The sequence below is a fragment of the Glossina fuscipes genome, unplaced genomic scaffold, assembly GCF_014805625.2.
Source record: "Glossina fuscipes isolate IAEA_lab_2018 unplaced genomic scaffold, Yale_Gfus_2 73, whole genome shotgun sequence".
In the NCBI taxonomy this organism is placed as follows: Eukaryota; Metazoa; Arthropoda; class Insecta; order Diptera; family Glossinidae; genus Glossina; species Glossina fuscipes.
This window is the reverse complement of record NW_023998436.1, coordinates 1,351,735-1,368,762: the sequence shown is the minus strand read 5'-3', so window position 1 is coordinate 1,368,762 and position 17,028 is coordinate 1,351,735. Positions and strand designations below refer to the sequence as shown.

Genomic DNA, 17,028 nt, shown 5'->3' with positions numbered 1-17,028 from the left:
TCAAAAATGAATATTTCATTAATCACGTATGAACGGTAGGATAGGTGGTAGGTAGTAGGATAAGTGGTATAAATAATAATAAAATTTGAATCAAAAGTTTGATGAATAATTGATAATAATATGAATGGAAAGCTAAATATATATTTCTAAGTTTCAATAATCGAATCGCTTATTAACTAATTACAACTACAATATTTTCATTGTTAAATGTACTCCTCCCCTCTCTTTCTCATTCACACGACAACAAATTGATATTAATCGATATATGAAATGTATTCATGATAGATGTATACGTATTGCATGGGGCGAAGAGTGATGGAGAAGATAAGAAGTTACTGGTCAGCTTCATCAAAGGAATTTTCCCTACAAAAAAAAAATAATTTAATTTTTAATCCTTCATAGGATCTTGGCAATTTATCGGTTTTCTATTTTATCGAATAATAGGCATGGGCCACACGTGGCCCGCAGGCCGCAACCGGTTTGTGATGTCATGGAATCAGTTCAGCTACATTTAAAATTTCAAGCAGCTCAGTTGGTCGTACATTGTCGTGCTGTAAATGGATTGTATGTGCTTTTGCTTTAGAGTAGGCACGGGCAAGGCACGGTGGCCCGCGGGCCGCATCCGACTTGTGGTGTCGTGGAGTCAGTCCAGCTACATTGAAAGTTTCGAAGAGTACAGTTGCTCGTACATGGCCGTGCTGCAAATGGATTGTATTTGTCTTCACGATCGGCTCAGCTGTGCAGCTATTAAATTGCAAATGTGTGTAAGTGTTCTTTTATCGTTCATAACGCCGTAAAAAGAACGACTTAAAAGGAAAAGCAAATCGATGGAGTATTCTCCATTTTTTAATAACGGCTAGATCTTATTCTGAGCCTCGCCGTGTTATATAAAAAAAATAAAAATTGGCTTATTGATGAAAAAGTTGGCCCACATCTCCTCTAGACAACTAAAGCAAGAAAAATTTTGGAGATACGTATAGTGGAAATTCTTCTCAAGCGAAGCATGTGTTATTTGCGAAAGTTAAGTGTACATAGAAGAAGAATAAAAAAAATTATTGTCTCCAGAGAGCTCTTTCTATTTATAGAATTTAGAAAATTTCTTTGTCTATTCAAAGAGGAAAAGGGATTGCGATAAGCTTTCAGAACTTTGCGAAATTTTTCGGTAGCTCTATTGAAGAGAGTTACAACCGACTTATCCGTGACCTATAAAATGAAATAATTTAGCACGTTGCCCTCATAACTAATCAACCCATTCTTTAGTTTGGACTTCAAATTGCATTTATACCACCAGAGCAACTATATATACGTTCGTTTGAGACTTTGGTTTCAGAAAATTAAATCAAATAAAAACTAAATGCACTTATAAACCATTTAATAGACTTTTCACTCTGTCCCACTCGGCGTGAACGTTACAACAGCTCTCTCTGTGACTTATAAAATCATTGAAGTATAACACCTAATCTACCTCTGAATAGAGTAAACAAATTATCTGTAATATCGCAATGAGTATTGCTCATTAGTCAGTCTTGACTTCTAGGCGACCAACTGAAAAATTGATTTTAACAAATTTTTTATTAGACTTGGAAAGAAGAAAATTTGAGTAATACGGAATCGTCTTTAAAAAAAATTTTTTTTAATAAAAAACTTTACTCAAAATAAGATGCCTGCTGAACGAATTTATATCCGACTATAAAAACCAACCATGACAGGGCGTTGGAAAAACATGTTTAAGTATAATGATAAGAGCCATAATAATAACCTAGCTGTGCCAGCGATCTATTAGGAGTGCGCAGAGTTTGTTGCAAGATTATCATCACATGCGTACAAGTAGTTTGGCAACAGCTACAATCAACGAAAAGTCTTCGGAAGGTTTGCAGGCAGCCTTAAAAACAATGCGCTGTTGGAAAGGAAAAGTTCAATAGAAAACTTTATATTAAATAACTCCAAAGATTGATTTTGTTAATCTAATAAAGGTATCTAGATTTTGCAAGTTCTTCTTACAGATCTCGTGATTCTTCAGAAGAATAGAGAGGTCAGTCAGGAGACTATTGGCCTAATACTTTTTGCAATCGAATTCTGCTTTCTCACTTTTGTCTGCCTTATGATCCCGTATCTTGTAAACATCTTGCATTTTAACGCCATATTGAAATGAAGGTTTCGACAAAGCCTCTTTACGGCTCCTACAATCACAATGCTTTTCTTAGAAATTAAAAACTACCCAGAAGCCTTTTGTAAGAAAACTAAAGAAGGTTTTTGATATATGGGCAGCATATGACACGTGACAAAAAAAAAAAGCTGTAGGTCGATAATTTAAGATGAAAGTTTGCTTACAAGAATGTTTGAAGGGTAGTTGCCTTTTCATCGTATCTACTCTTTTAAAATTTCTCTCCTGATTTTTAGTCGGCGCCAGCTATTACTTTGGAAAGTATGAAAACGATTAATGATGCAATATTTCTTCGACAGAAGTAGTGAGTTTTACAGCAATTCCATCCTACATGTTAAGCACAGTACAAGTTCTAGGAACTTCAAGGCAATATCTTCCTACATCATAGGCACATTATGAGTTTTAGGAACTTGAAAGCAATTCCATTTTACATTATAGAGACATTACGAGTTTAACTCTAAGAATTTAAGAATTCAAAGCTTGCTCGCAATTAACCTATATTAGGTTAGAAAATCGATTTTCTTCTAAGAGTTAATTAAAATCGCTTTACGCTCTATAAGCCGACATAAGTATAAATCAAAAATTGTCCACCAATAGTAAGTATTGAAAAGCAAACGACTTAATAATTTTCAAAGTTAAGTTTGAAAAAGAGAATTGAAAAATTCCTTATCTTTAGATATCCACTTACCACATCTTACGTCAATTCAGAAATTAACAGGATTATAAAGTTGAATGAAAATGATGATGAAATTGTAATCACAATTCGGATCGATTTTTTTCAATTTGAGGAGATGAGGAGAAAAAAACATATGTAGCTATGGCTATTTAATATAATTTATGACCTTCTATTAATCGTGTGTTTAAATACTTAAGGATAACTGACATAAGCTATTCATTCTTCCGTAAAATGATCATTCATTTTAAAAATATTAACTCCATGCAATGCATGTATGTGTTTAAGTATATATATATGTATATATATATATATATATATAATTTATTTCATATACAATCGGAAAGGCTACCATCATATGTTGAAAAAAATTTGTCTCTTCAGTCACATATTAATAAATTGTGTGCATTATTTTGTTAATTGCTGTGATTGGTGTTGTTAGAGCATAAATAAGCTGCAATTAAAGAAGAAATATGTTTTTTTTATTTTTTTTTTTTTATTATTTTAAATTAAAGTGAAATTCAATCGAAAATGAGTAAATCTTACAATATTCGCCATCATTATGTTGCGTGTTCCGTGTAGATTGCATATAAGTGAGTGAGCAAAATTTTAAACTTTAAAAAACATTTTTGAAATTTCAATGATTTTTTTTTCTGTTTAAAGTTTCTTTAAGTATGCGGCACATTTAACGGCACTGCTTACTTGGCCCGTATTGGCCAAATTCAGTTTCTTGTGTTTTGCTCGAAACTTTTTCACATACGCATCAATCAAATTTTTGATCTTATGAGGATCAATTTCACCCGACTTACTATGACAAATCTACAAAAATAGATAAGAAGAAGAGTGTTAGCAAAGTTATCGACGAAGATATATATATATATATATATATATTATAATGTCGATTGATTTACCTTGGGTACCGCACGTCGCATTATTTCTTTGTAATCCTCTTTAGTTATTTGTTTTTTATTAAAGCGCGGTTTCAACACTAATTTCACTTCTTCGACTACGCGCTCCTGCCGATTTAATTTGCGCAAAAACTATTCGTATACGTAAATTATAAAAGGAATGCAAAGAAGGAAGTTAATAAAAAAACAAGTAAGAAAGTTAAATTCGGTGAGGGCCGAATCTCTCTCATACCCATCACTATGTTTTTCGCATTCTCATTTATTTGATACCCATATCGCTAGTATTATTCAGCAAAAAGTGATCGCGTTGCCTACCATAATCGTTTTAAAATTAATCCATTTTTGGGCAAGCAATATATCTCTATATATCTCCATTTGAGGAGGTTACAAAATAGTTTTAAGCATTTTGCCTGATTTGCTTTGTGATAAATATAAGCATAAAACCTTAAAAAGGTGAATGAAATAAAATTTAGTTACTCGTAACTTTGTGTAGGCATGGCCGATTGGTTCCATTTTCAGACCTAAAGAATTGACTATTTCGTGAAGTAAAAAACTGAGTTGCGTTCAGTTTACGCTGTATTGGGCGTTTTTGCTCTGACCGATTTAACCCATTTTCAATATCGACCTGCGTGCAGAAATTTCTAATGTTCCTACCAAATTTGAAGTCGCTATCTTCATTTATGCGACCAGAAGAGTGCCAACAACACACACACGGACGGACGGACATGGCTAAATCAACTCCGAATTTCACCTTATAGGGTCTAAGAAGCTTCGTTTCGGGTATTACATATATTTTGGAAAAAAAAAACAACTCCCATCTTACAGTGGTGGGTATAAAAACAATCGAAATAAATAAAATAGTTTTACCTTGTCTTTAACCTGCAGTTCAACGGCAGAGTTGGGCACATCATCATACACCTTAATCAGGTCATCAGATTTTCCTACTGTAAAAAAAAGAAAATAAAAACGAATGAATAAAGATTTAAACTTGAAATGTTTTCACTTATTAGATGTAAACAAAAAAGAATAAATGGCAACACATTTCAGAATGATTAGGTAAAATATTGATGGCGAGTTTTCGTACAGTGTTCATTATAATTAGAAAACAAATAATGTTAAATGCCTCCACCGATTTCTTACGAAATTCAGAACCTTATTATTTTGAATAAATTTTCCAACATAACATAACATAACCTAGTAAAATTCGATACACCATTGCTATGTTTTAGCCGAGAGATAAATACCTATGAAAAGTGATTGAATTTTTAAGATCATTCCCCTGTTGGGAAATAACTTTAATGTAAAGAAATTCGTGATTGTAACATTTCTCGACCAATATCTATAAACTATAAACACAGAGTTGATGTGGAAACATATAAAAAAATTTTATGCGAACATGACCGAATGTTGTATATTGGTCAGGGTTGGTCAGATTTTTGAAGATTGGTTCTCACCGTTAAAAACATATTGACAAAAAAATGAAATTTTGGTATACTATAAATATATATACATAATATCGAATAGGCGCAACAGACTTTTTGAAAGGACTAGTAGCAAAGCACATACAACATTCAATCAAATTTTTGTAGATTTTCCTGCTGTAGTTAAAGAGCAAAAGGAGTTATAACCAACCTTCTTTTTTTTGCACAACAGATGTGTTCTCAGTTTAGATAGTACCGTCGACCGATTTGTCTCATTTTCAATATGAACCTGCTGGCAAGATTTTACCATTTGTCTAACAAATTTACAGACGACAGCTTAATTTTTGTGGCCAGGAGAAAATTTCCAGTAGACATTATAAAGACGGATAGACGGACACAACTAAATAGATTCGGGAATTGGCTACGAATCAAGAATGTACAAACTTTGTGGGGTCTCTTAAGATTTCTTCTGAAACATTTTGATGAAATGAATACATAACTCATCCTTCAGTGCAAAAACTCAGTTCAAATGGACCAATTTCTGTCCGACAAAAAATCGGATTAGTTCACCTTTATTTGATACGTTCGCCACTCATTGTAATAACAGAATGAACTTTAAGCCTTAACCCGTATAAGATTTCATTCATTCAGGTATACAATACCTATGACATTGCTAATATATTAAAGCTTGCATATGTCTACAAGAATCTTACTGTGATAAAAAACTGATTCAAGAACATTTCAAAGGATACTAAAGACATTCGATCAATATGATAAAACAAAGACTTAAAATGACGAAGCAACTGGTCTTCTCGTCTCTTCTGCTTACTTCAGCTAAGAAAATCTCAAAATTTCCGAAAAAAATATCGAAATAATAATTATTTCTATATCCATCGCCGAAGGATAAAGGATATATTCATTTCATCAAAATGCTTGCAATACCCAGAAGGAAATTTCGGAGTCCCCATAAAGTATATAAATGATCAGCTTAAAATGCTGAATCGATTTAAACATGTCCGTCCGTTTTAAATAATCATTGTCTTGGACACAACAGTACAGCTATCGACGTCAAATGTGGCAAGAACAGTGGAAGTTCTTACACATCGATTTTTGTTGAATGCAAGACAAATCGTTCGAAGGGCCTGTCCATTAAAGCACATAAGCTGAAAGCAACTCCGTTTTTCAAAAAAAAAAATCCGCCTGAGTAGCCGAAGGGGAGGAATCTCGACTAGCAAGTCAATGGTCGTGGGTTCGAATCTCAAGTGCGGTAGAGTTTTTAATAAAAAGCCGATAGCCTTAGATGCTAGTGCTTTTAAGAGTTTTAGTCTTAGAATTTATTTCTCTGGCGAAATTAATAATAATAATAATAATAATTTCAAAAAAAAAAAAAAAATTAATTTTTTGTTCATTATTCACAAACTACAGCAGATAAACTTGTAAATTTTTAAAAGTATATTCTATAAGCGATGCTATAGTACCTTTGCAATATTTGAAAAAACCGGCAACGCCCACTTTTTTCATAATTTTTCATTAACTTTCAAAAACCTCACAAAGTATGTATTCTTGACCACTGTTAAATTAGAAATGCACTTAAACATGTCAGCCCGTCCACTCAACTGTGCATTATTCCGTTCGCAAAAATGAAGACATCGTCTTCGCATTTGCAAAGAGAGTTTAAAAATGGCCCAGACCAGCCGAAGGACGCGCCTATAACGCAACAATGCACTTTTGCTTCCCGCATTTTTGCTTATTAGTCATAAACTACAATAGGCACACGATATAAGTATCCAGCTTTATTCCACAACAGTAGGAAAAATTAGACACACCCACCCGGTAATATAGAGTACTGAAATACAATTTATTCTTGGTGTTGGTTTGGGATAACCGCTGGTGACTATAAAAGATTCGGTCACAGCCGAATATAATTTTCTTATTTGTTCCCAATGTTTTAGCTACATCTTAAGCTATCTAAAATTTGTATGAAAAAAATCGGCGCAATTTTGTTTCTTAAATCAATTTTTTGAAAAAATTTGACGCTCGTCAGACATTAAACCAGATTTTCAGAAAATATTTGCTGTACTACTCACACATGTAGGCAAAAAACTGTGACCTTTAGCGTTACGATAAGACATATCACGCAAAGAAAACAAGTAAAAACATTACAGTGAGATAGGGCTAACTATTAAATACCCTACACCACCCTACGTTCATACATCGATTTTTCGAATTAAAACGTTATATGGAAAGTGATCGAAAAGATGGTCCGATCCAAACCATTTTCAATGACGTTTGTCGTTGGGCCAAAACATGTCGGTGTCCAAAATTTAGTCAAAATATCTCAAAATTGCGATTTGTAGGTTGAATAAAAGAAAACTAAACGTACAGAGTCACGAGAGCCAAATCTAAGTTGTTTCATCTCAAGGGTCATCTGCATAAAAATATGAAGTAATTTCTGTATGGTCTTCCAAATAAAACCAAATTTCAGAGGATAAGAGATTTATGGAATATGATTAATTGAAACGTGCTTGTCAAAAGTAAGAAGCGCGATATGTGCATACACATAAGATGAACATCAACTGCGAACACTTATGTTTTGACATTTTTTGCTGATTAAGTCATAAACTACAGCAGATTTTAGTCTATATGTACATTAGTACAAAAATGGAAAAAAATCCGTCACATACCCATAGAGGATTACAACTTCGTTTGTGGTTTCTTTTAAGAAAATGCGATTATTTTAAGAAAAAGTTGGCGGGTATAAAAGATTCAGCCATAGCTGAACGTAATTTTCTTACCTTTGTTTTTTCAGGATTTAATTTTTTGTTAGCTAAAAGGTATATTTATTTTGGTGAAACCTTTGTAATATTCAGAAGAGAGCTCCAGAGATCATACCAGTTAAGGTCAAATTCTAAATCGTTCTATGTATGTCTGCCCTTCCGTCTGCGTTCAACATTCTCCTGATCGCAAAAAGGAAGGTATCGGCTTCAAATTTGGTAAAAACTTAGGGGCACCATTGAAGCAGCAGTAGTGTGGAATAGCAACTAACTCAGTTAAAAGACACGCGTATACTACAACAGAAACTAAGCATATTTGTAAAAAAAAAAATTTTGAAATTTTTTGTTCATTACTCATACAGCAATAAATCTTTTCCCATAGATAATAGATTTTCCCATATAAGTTATCCTGAGAAGCTGAATAGGTAAGAGTCACGACTGCCAAGTTCATTTTCACGGGTTTAAATCTTAAGTAAAGTAAAGTTTTCTTTGGTCGAAGCTATAGTGAGTGTGGTCACTCAATAAATCCATAACATACACTGCTAAGCTGCTGCCAGCACCTGCCAATTGCTTTTTCTTTTCTCTCTTCTTTCTGACTGACACCGTTTAAGCGAACAGGGGACATCGCTTGAGTGATTGATCAACATGTTAGCAGTGGTCTTTCCTGTCGTAACTGATATCTTCAATTTCAAGTGGAACGCTTACAAACACTACTCTCTTTCTTACGCGGCCTTTGAATCGTGTTGATTACTAAGACAAATGCAAAGAAAAGAAAGTAAAATATACAACGACCAAGATTTTCAGAGATGAGTATAAAAATTTAAGACCAAAGTTTGGTTCATGTACATATAACATATCCAAATTAACTTCGGTCTTTATGCGTTGATTAAGACTGACATTTTAGCACGTCTTGGACATTCTTTTGAAGCACATTTGGCAAATGGAAGGCACTCTTTTATTGGGTTTGAAAAGCTTACTTGAAACCTTACCATTTCATATAGTAAATAAAGCATCAATTGTTCCTATTCTAATAAGGAAGGTACGTTACCCAACAGGAAGTCTGTAACAAATATATACTTATAGTCTCAGAAACCTTCAGACGGTGACATATCGTGTTTGATAACATTAAATACACAGTTTTAGTTATTTGACAACATTGACTTGCGTATGTCTTGTGACTAAATAAAACAGCAACAGAGAATCTGAAAACAATTAAAAACACCGTCGTGGCGCATGGCTCATCATTGAATACCCTATACCATTTAGTTTAATGCAGTTAGTCACATAATGCTTTCTCAAAATAAGGCCTCATATTGGAAGTTTCCGAAGACAAAAAAACAGACGGACAGGTGGACGGACGGACAAGCTTAGACCAATTCAAAAACTGACTTTGAATTGATCCTTACGCTTATTGATTTTGCTTACATCCGCACAAATTGAATATACCACACGTTTTGTAAAGTGTAAAAGCATTTAAACAGTGTCCGTTCCTGCGCTAAAAGGCGTCAGTGTGCTTAATTTCATTAAAATCTCAAAATTGCCACTTGTGCATTGAACACAAAGATACAAGACAGACAGACAGATAGACGCGCTCAGATCGGAAGATGACTGTGTCTGAAGTGGTTCTTGGTGTTGTATATGTTCGCAAAAATTTAACATATTGTTCTGACACCATTTGCGTATGTAGGGTATTAAAAAAGTTTGGTTATCAGGGAGAATGCGCTGCCTTGCCTCACATGAAGTGCTTATATAATAGATGGTTGAATTTGAATGTGATCGTACAAGCACAATCGAGTTTGCAACACTAGGAAAGATTGAAAAAACCCATATCGTAATATAGAACGACTTCGAAATTGAATGTCAGTGAGATGGCTGTGCCCGAAAATATCTATCTATAGACAACTATGCAGGAATCGTGGCTTTATTATTCAAGCGGAGATCACGGAGAAAGAATTGATTTTGTCGATCACGTAGATCCATTTCTAATAGACTCTCATGATATAAGGTTTCTCAAGGAAACGGATCTAATTTTCAATATTTTCTAATGAAGATGGATCAGTGAGAGTAATTTGACAGAGAAAACAACCGTACAAAGTTAGTACGTAGGTCTATTTTTTGGACCCGGCACCATATAAGGGCTCCCACACAAGCACTTATTGCATACCTCTCATTGATGCATTCACATAAAATGAACACATACACACGAAAACAACGTAACAAGTTACAACAGATCAAGTGGAGCCCAATATATAAGAATGGACCTTGCGCAACTATAACGGTTTTACTTGTCTTTGATATTTGATACTTCAGTTGTCCATCCTTCTCTATCAAAATAAAAATTGAAATAGACAATAACGTCGAAGACAGTATTACAATTCAGTTTTCAGACGGCAAAGTCTGAACAACAGATTAGCAGGATGCAATGAAAACTAGAATAATGATAAGTGAAGCTAATGTGGGAAGGCATGGTCCACTATTAACCTACCACACGCTGCACCACCCTATAATTACAAATACATAACGAATATATAATGTATTTCAAAATCAAGTTCAGGGTTATATGGTAACTTGTCGAAGATGTAGCCCGATCCGATACATTTTCAACAGCGTTCACTCTTGGGTGAAAATAGGTCAGTGCAAAAATTTCTGCCCGCAAGCTGGACACAAGAAACCAAGATGGACAGACTGACGGACAAGTTTATATCAATATCGATATATTAGTTTGGGGAAAAAGAAATCCATTATTTTTTCGGTAGATGGCTGCACTGTTAGATTTCTCGTAAAGTATCGATCAAACAATTTCAGATTTGACCCAAATCGGACAATCCGAAGCATGTTAAATAAAGTCCTGAAGTTCATATAAAAATAATGGATTTCTTTTTCCCCAAACTAATATATGGGTCTATCCCAAATTCCTCTGGATGTTATCATAAATCCGCGTAAAGTTGATATACTCCTGCATCGAAAGTGGTGGTGGTCAACAGCAAGAACTATTAAAATTAAAGAACGATAAAATACTGCAACGGATAGATTCAAACAAAGCTTGAAAATATTTAAGGTTTGACACACTTTATAGAATCAGAGTTACAAGAGTACCTTAATCAGCAACTTTCGCAAAGGTAAAAAGAAAGAAATTGGCACGATCACTACGCAAGCAATGAATTCGAAACACATATGCAACGTTGCTATGGTAATGATGTAGACAAACAACATGTCATCGCTCTATTCACGGGCGACGAAAACGACAACCAGCCAACAATGGCAATAGAAACAAAAGAACTCCAACGATCCAAAAAGCCGAGAAGTCATTAGCAGATAGAAAATTCCGAAATTCCAGCGATGAATTCGTAGATTTCCTCCTTCAATAGATGAATTGATAGATTTTCCGAAATCAACTAAGAAATTCCTTTTCTTCAATTATATTCTACACCACTTTTACAGATATATACAACATCTGAAAGGATCTAAGCATTTTATAACATATTCTACACCACTTTTACGGAGATATATAAAATCTGAAAGAATCTGACCATTTTACAATACCGATGTATTAAGAATTTTTTGAATCAATTTAGTCTTGTCTGTCTATCTGCCCGTCTAACATCTGCTTATGTATTCTTATCTTCAATGCACAGCTTGTAAATTTCTCACATATTTTGACGACATATGGTCCACGAACGAGTTTCGGCCCAGACATGGACCCCATTGAAAATGGCTCATATCGAACCATTTTGACGAATACTCCCCATATAACGGCTTTTTCAAGAAATAATTGCAATTTTCGGAGTTACTCGACAAAAATCGCTAAGTAGTACTAGCATAATAAAATAATGTGAAAAACATCTCTCTCGTATAACAACCGTTCCTACGAAAAGTTAGGAAAAAGATTTAATTTGTAATATTTAATAATACAAAGTTGACCCATAATAATAATTCGACATAAGACTAAACTGTGCCAATTTTGCACCTCCTCGCGCGCGAATGAAACTGATGCGTTTACAAGGAATAACACTATACTTGTTGGTATTGTCTTACCAAAGATAAATGAAGAAGTATTTTAAATCAAATGTGTGTTTAAATGTTGTGGCTTCTTTTACATTTATGCCTGTGCCTAAGTGTTAGCAAGTACATGCTGTAGTGGTATATGTAAAAAGTAATTTCATCCAACCATTATAACTTTGTTAATTTAGAAGCATTCATGGATCTTTAAGTGAAATAGAATTTAATCTGAAGTCAGTCTCAAAATTATTTATTCAGCAAGATCGCTCTTATTTCCTGCCGATGCTTAAAAAAAAAAAAAAAGTCTCTTTTAACAATCTCATGATTTTTCTGCCTTGCAATCTACAAAGAGAAAATCTTATAAATGGAAAATTAGTAAGAGCACTATAGGCGGGCAAGGCCGACCACTAGATACCTCACACCATTTTGCCTGGCACAGTGATAATACAACAAAGGTACGCAAAGGCCTACTTTTAATGGAGGCCCGCATATTGGAGTATGACCAAAACATCACATGAGGTGATCTAAATTTAGCAAACTTTATTTATTTGACAAAAACTTTATTGTTTTTCAGTTTCCATCATAGAAAAGTAGAATTTATACTTTCACTCCATATAAGAGATGGCTTTTCATGATAGCCCCTACATACGTAATGGTCTAAAACATATATCTCCAATGCACATTTGTGGTCGTTAATTTCCATCATAAGACCCTTTCCGAAAGATTTACAACTCAACGGACATCTTATATGGAGGGGGGGGGCCAAGAACCCTGTGGTTCCAATTAGGGCCAATTAATTTTTTTATTCAATTACTATCATAAACAAATTTTCATCACAAAAAAAATTAACAATTCGACTTCTTTGACATATTACGTTTCATGAGAGTCCTTATATGCAAGGGTATAGACCTACGTGGACCAAATTCGGTAAGGTGTATTTCTTTGTTATTATGAGCCAATTTTCACGGTTATATGAGGGCTTTAAAAAATTGCCCCAGCCGGTCGAAAGTTTGCATACCGCATTACTATTACTCAGTGAATTTTGTCGAAAAATTTTGAAAATTGCAATTTTTCACTATATGAGGACTTTTCGGAATACGGTCTTGCATGGAGAGCGGTCAAAAGAGTGAACCGATCCGAACAATATATAATAGCGTTCGTTCATGGATCTGTGTACTAAATTTCATCAAAATATCTCAAAAATATGTCATTGCGACCTGCAGCTTGAATACAAAAATACATGGACAGACAGAGAGGCAAATTTATATCGATTTAAAAAATGTTTCTAAATCGATCGGTATAATAAAAGATGGGTCTATCTTAAGCGTTTCTGAGTGTTACATATGTCCGCATTAGCTTAATATACCCTGCACCACAAGTGGTATAGGAAATAAAAATATATATAAATATATATATATATTAATAATTTGAATAAAATTGAATATTCTAATCTATCCTTTCATCTTTTGTAAGCAAAAGTCCAAAAAGCAGAGGAGTTCTCACGCCTTAGGCGTGTCCCTTGGCCGATTTGAACCATTTTGAATATCAATTGGCGTGCAAAAACCTTCAGTGTTTAAGCCAAATTTGCAGCCGTTGCGATGAGCGAATAACAAACAGGTAGCTTAAAACGACTCAGAATTAGGTGCTGATCAAGCTTATATAACACACAATACTCAAAAAGTTCGTAAGAGATTTGCAATCTTTTTGAAATTTCGTTAGTCAAACACACTAATAATGCTATGTATTGTTCACTAATGACTCCTTGTGCCTTTTCAAGGTAATCGATGCAATTTGTGCACTTTTTCTCATCTTTTCTGGAACAACGGATGAATTCGGACGAATAAAGCGTTCAGCATTGACGGTGTTTATGCGGCCGTGTTTAAAATAAGCAAATTATTTCTCTACTGCTTGGCGCGATGTAGGGAATCCAAACAACACTTGTCGATCAATTGCTTTGCTCGAACTGTGGTTTTTCCCATTAGAAAGCAATACTTTGTCGGTGCAGGGAATGCATATATTTGCGATTGTTTTGAAAATTATACAAGTAGCGCCGGTCGGGCAATGATAACTTGTAAGTTAGTGGTTTTTGATAAATTTCGTTCTAAGGTCTATACTACCTAAAAATGATATGAAATTGTCAATAGCGATGACGTCTATTTGTCACCCTAAGCACTTATTGAGTGACGTATTATATGGCGTCGTCACGAATGCAAGTTTTGTATATCGGATTAAATGCCTACTGCATAACATCATTCCTTCGACTGTTTGTTTAAAAACAGCTACTCCATTGCCATTTAAAAGACTCCTTTTGGAATGGGTTTCAAGAAATTGATTCATCTCTAATCTAAATTTTCTATACCAATTTGGATTGACAAACTACGCCATCCAGCGACTTTTGTCGAGAAATATTCAAAATAAATTATTTTTTCTATATGAAGATTTTTTCAAAGTAGGCTTTTTAAGGGGAATTGTCATCACAAATATACGATCGAATCCATTTTGGATAGGTAAGGGTCGTCTAAGTAAAAACATCTCAATACACTAAATTTGTAGTCATAGGTTAATGACAAATAGGTATCGACAGACATGCTTGAATCGATACAAGAAATATTTCTCAATTCTTTGGTATAGAAAATGCCGGTGTTACCATGTGGGCTAACAAAAGTGAAACCATTTTGAACTTGGATTCATTCTTTTTATATCCACCGGAACTTATTGAAACGAAAAGAAGTGTTCAATATATTCGAAGATCCGTAGGAGGATTCGACTAATTTCAAGCTAAACTAACTTTTGAAAATCGAAAGAAAGATCTTGAAATCAAGTTTATACTTCTAAATAGATTTTTGATATCATAGACATGATGTCGTCAAGACCTCGGTTGCTGTTATCCACACTGGACAAATATGCATAATCAGTGTTTGCTTTGATGATTTTTGAAAATTGTTTTCTAAAGGTTTCATTTTGTAACATAAAAGCAACGAATTTTGGAAGTTCAATGTCAGAACTCTCTTTAAGCCTCTTCATCGGTGCGTATTTAAATTAAAAGTCGTAATCTTCGGTATATTTTGATAAATTTTGATACCATACATGCATTCGTATTAAAAATGATTTGGATCAGACTATTTTTGCGACCACTCCGCAGGCGAGCCCTCTATTCTGAAAATGATCGTTCCGAAATTATGTAAAATACTTAATGATCGCCTCTGGTCGACTATGACGTTTTTGTTTGTTATACCCTACAGCACTTGGTTTTACAGAAGAATTTAAAGAAGACTCGCATTTTGCTATACCGATCGATTTATTCGATCGATTATTTTCTAAAGGGATTTAAACAGGTCCATGTATTTTTTCGTTTAAACTACCGGTCGCATTAAGTATTATTGAGTATATTAAGCTTGTGCGGATGTGGGCAAGACTCGAGAAGTACTTGAGATAGATCTAATTTTTATTAGCGATTGTCTGTATGCTTGTCTGACTTGTTTTCTTGGGCTCAGTCTACAGGTTGCAAATTTTGAGACAAATTAATGAAATTTGACATACTGACGTGTTTTTACTCAAGGATGAACGCTGTTAAAGATGGTTCGGATGGACCACTGCTCATACAATCCCTTATCTTGAAAAGTATGTATACACCCATCATCTTTCGGTAATGGATGTAAAAATAACATGTGTAACAGCATAGTATCGCGTGAAAAAGGGGTGTATACAACCGCTCCGTATTTTTATATTGTACAATTACAAAGAATTTTTAAATTTTTTAAATTTTCTCTGAGTTTAAATATTGAAAAAACTAAGAGCGAGCTTTAAGCTCTACAAAATGAGGAACGACCAGACTATATTGCCTTGGGAAGTGATGATAAGATTTTTGCCGCGTCTTTTTTTAAGCTTTCCAATTGGGCTGATATTACTCGTTTTTGACATTGCATTGATATATTAAATATGAAAATTGTCCTGTCGACGTTAGCTGCGTTTGGGAAGAATAGGAAGTATATGAAAGAAAGAAGGCTTCAACCTTTATCGTTTTCTTATTGCGACTTTTACTGTGCATTTGCGATGAAGCCCACTGTTCTCTCAGTGGCTCAGTGGATGGGCGTAAACTATCGTTGTTAGTTATAAAGCGCAATCACTAGTTATTCATGAGATATTCCGTAAAGGAGAGCATTTGATTAGGTTTGATTTTTCAAGCAGAAGGGACATTTTGTTACCAACAGATGGAGAGTATTATAGATAAAACAACATTCGGTTTCAACAAGACTAGATCACACGCTAGACACCGCGTCCAAAAATCGATTTATTGCATGACAGGCTTGATGATGCAGTAATTTTAAAAAAGTTCGATACCAAATGGCGTTGAAGGAGACGTGAGATTGCTGGAAGTTGTTGGCCCAAAACTATAAATGTCTGTTTATGTACTAAACACATTTTGGTGAAATTAGATCACATTTGCCGAGAATTTAGTTTCATCGCATTCGCTGCGATAAGAGAATCTATCATGACATCGGAATTATGTCGTACTTAGAATTTAATTGAACCGGACATACTTGAAAGTGAAAAAAAGGAAAAAAAAATTATAATCTCTTCTGGTCACCCATCACTGTCTGCAATCTTTTATACCCATCACCGTCATTCTAAAAGAGACAAAACAAGTAAAAGAGCCAAATTTTCATGCTCTCTAATAGGAGTGGCGTGGCTGATGTTTTCAATTTTTGTAATAAAAATTTTTATTAGGCACGTCGGCATTGTAGACATGTCCTCGAGAAGTTTAGGTCACTTCCACTTTTTTAGTGATATCTTCGTTTGTGTTTACCACAGATACTACATAGTTAGGCAGACGAACGGACGAACATTCACAGTTGCATTCCAAGTTTGAAACTGGCCAAAAACTCATATACTTTGAATAATTTTTGAAGCTTGCGCTTGCGCCTTTATAAGGTATTCAAAAAAAAATGAATGTAGCCCTCATCCTTCGGTGATGGATATAAAAAACATTTGTCTTCACTCTGCCGTTTTCGTTTCTAACAAGTTGACTGTCATGTCCCTCGAATTCGGATGACAGCCAAAGTTCTTATCAGGACGCATCACCAAACTT

At 34.4% G+C, this 17,028-nt stretch overlaps 1 protein-coding gene across 3 annotated transcripts in view; it reads right to left on the bottom strand.

Annotated features, from left to right (window-relative positions):
- Window positions 1–1,104: 1,104 nt before the first annotated feature.
- The window catches only part of LOC119638070 (PHD and RING finger domain-containing protein 1), a 33,363-nt gene continuing 17,439 nt past the window's right edge, over window positions 1,105–17,028 (bottom strand). For 2 of the 3 annotated variants that reach the window (XM_038034674.1, XM_038034675.1), the window contains 4 exons: window positions 4,613–4,689; window positions 3,749–3,877; window positions 3,384–3,656; window positions 1,105–3,291 (listed from right to left, as the gene is read on the bottom strand). In XM_038034674.1, the coding sequence (XP_037890602.1) occupies window positions 3,495–3,656; window positions 3,749–3,877; window positions 4,613–4,689 (368 nt within the window). In that variant the 3' untranslated portion in view covers window positions 1,105–3,291; window positions 3,384–3,494. The remainder of the gene's footprint in view (window positions 3,292–3,383; window positions 3,657–3,748; window positions 3,878–4,612; window positions 4,690–17,028) is intronic. The other variant, XM_038034676.1, reaches the window with a different exon arrangement.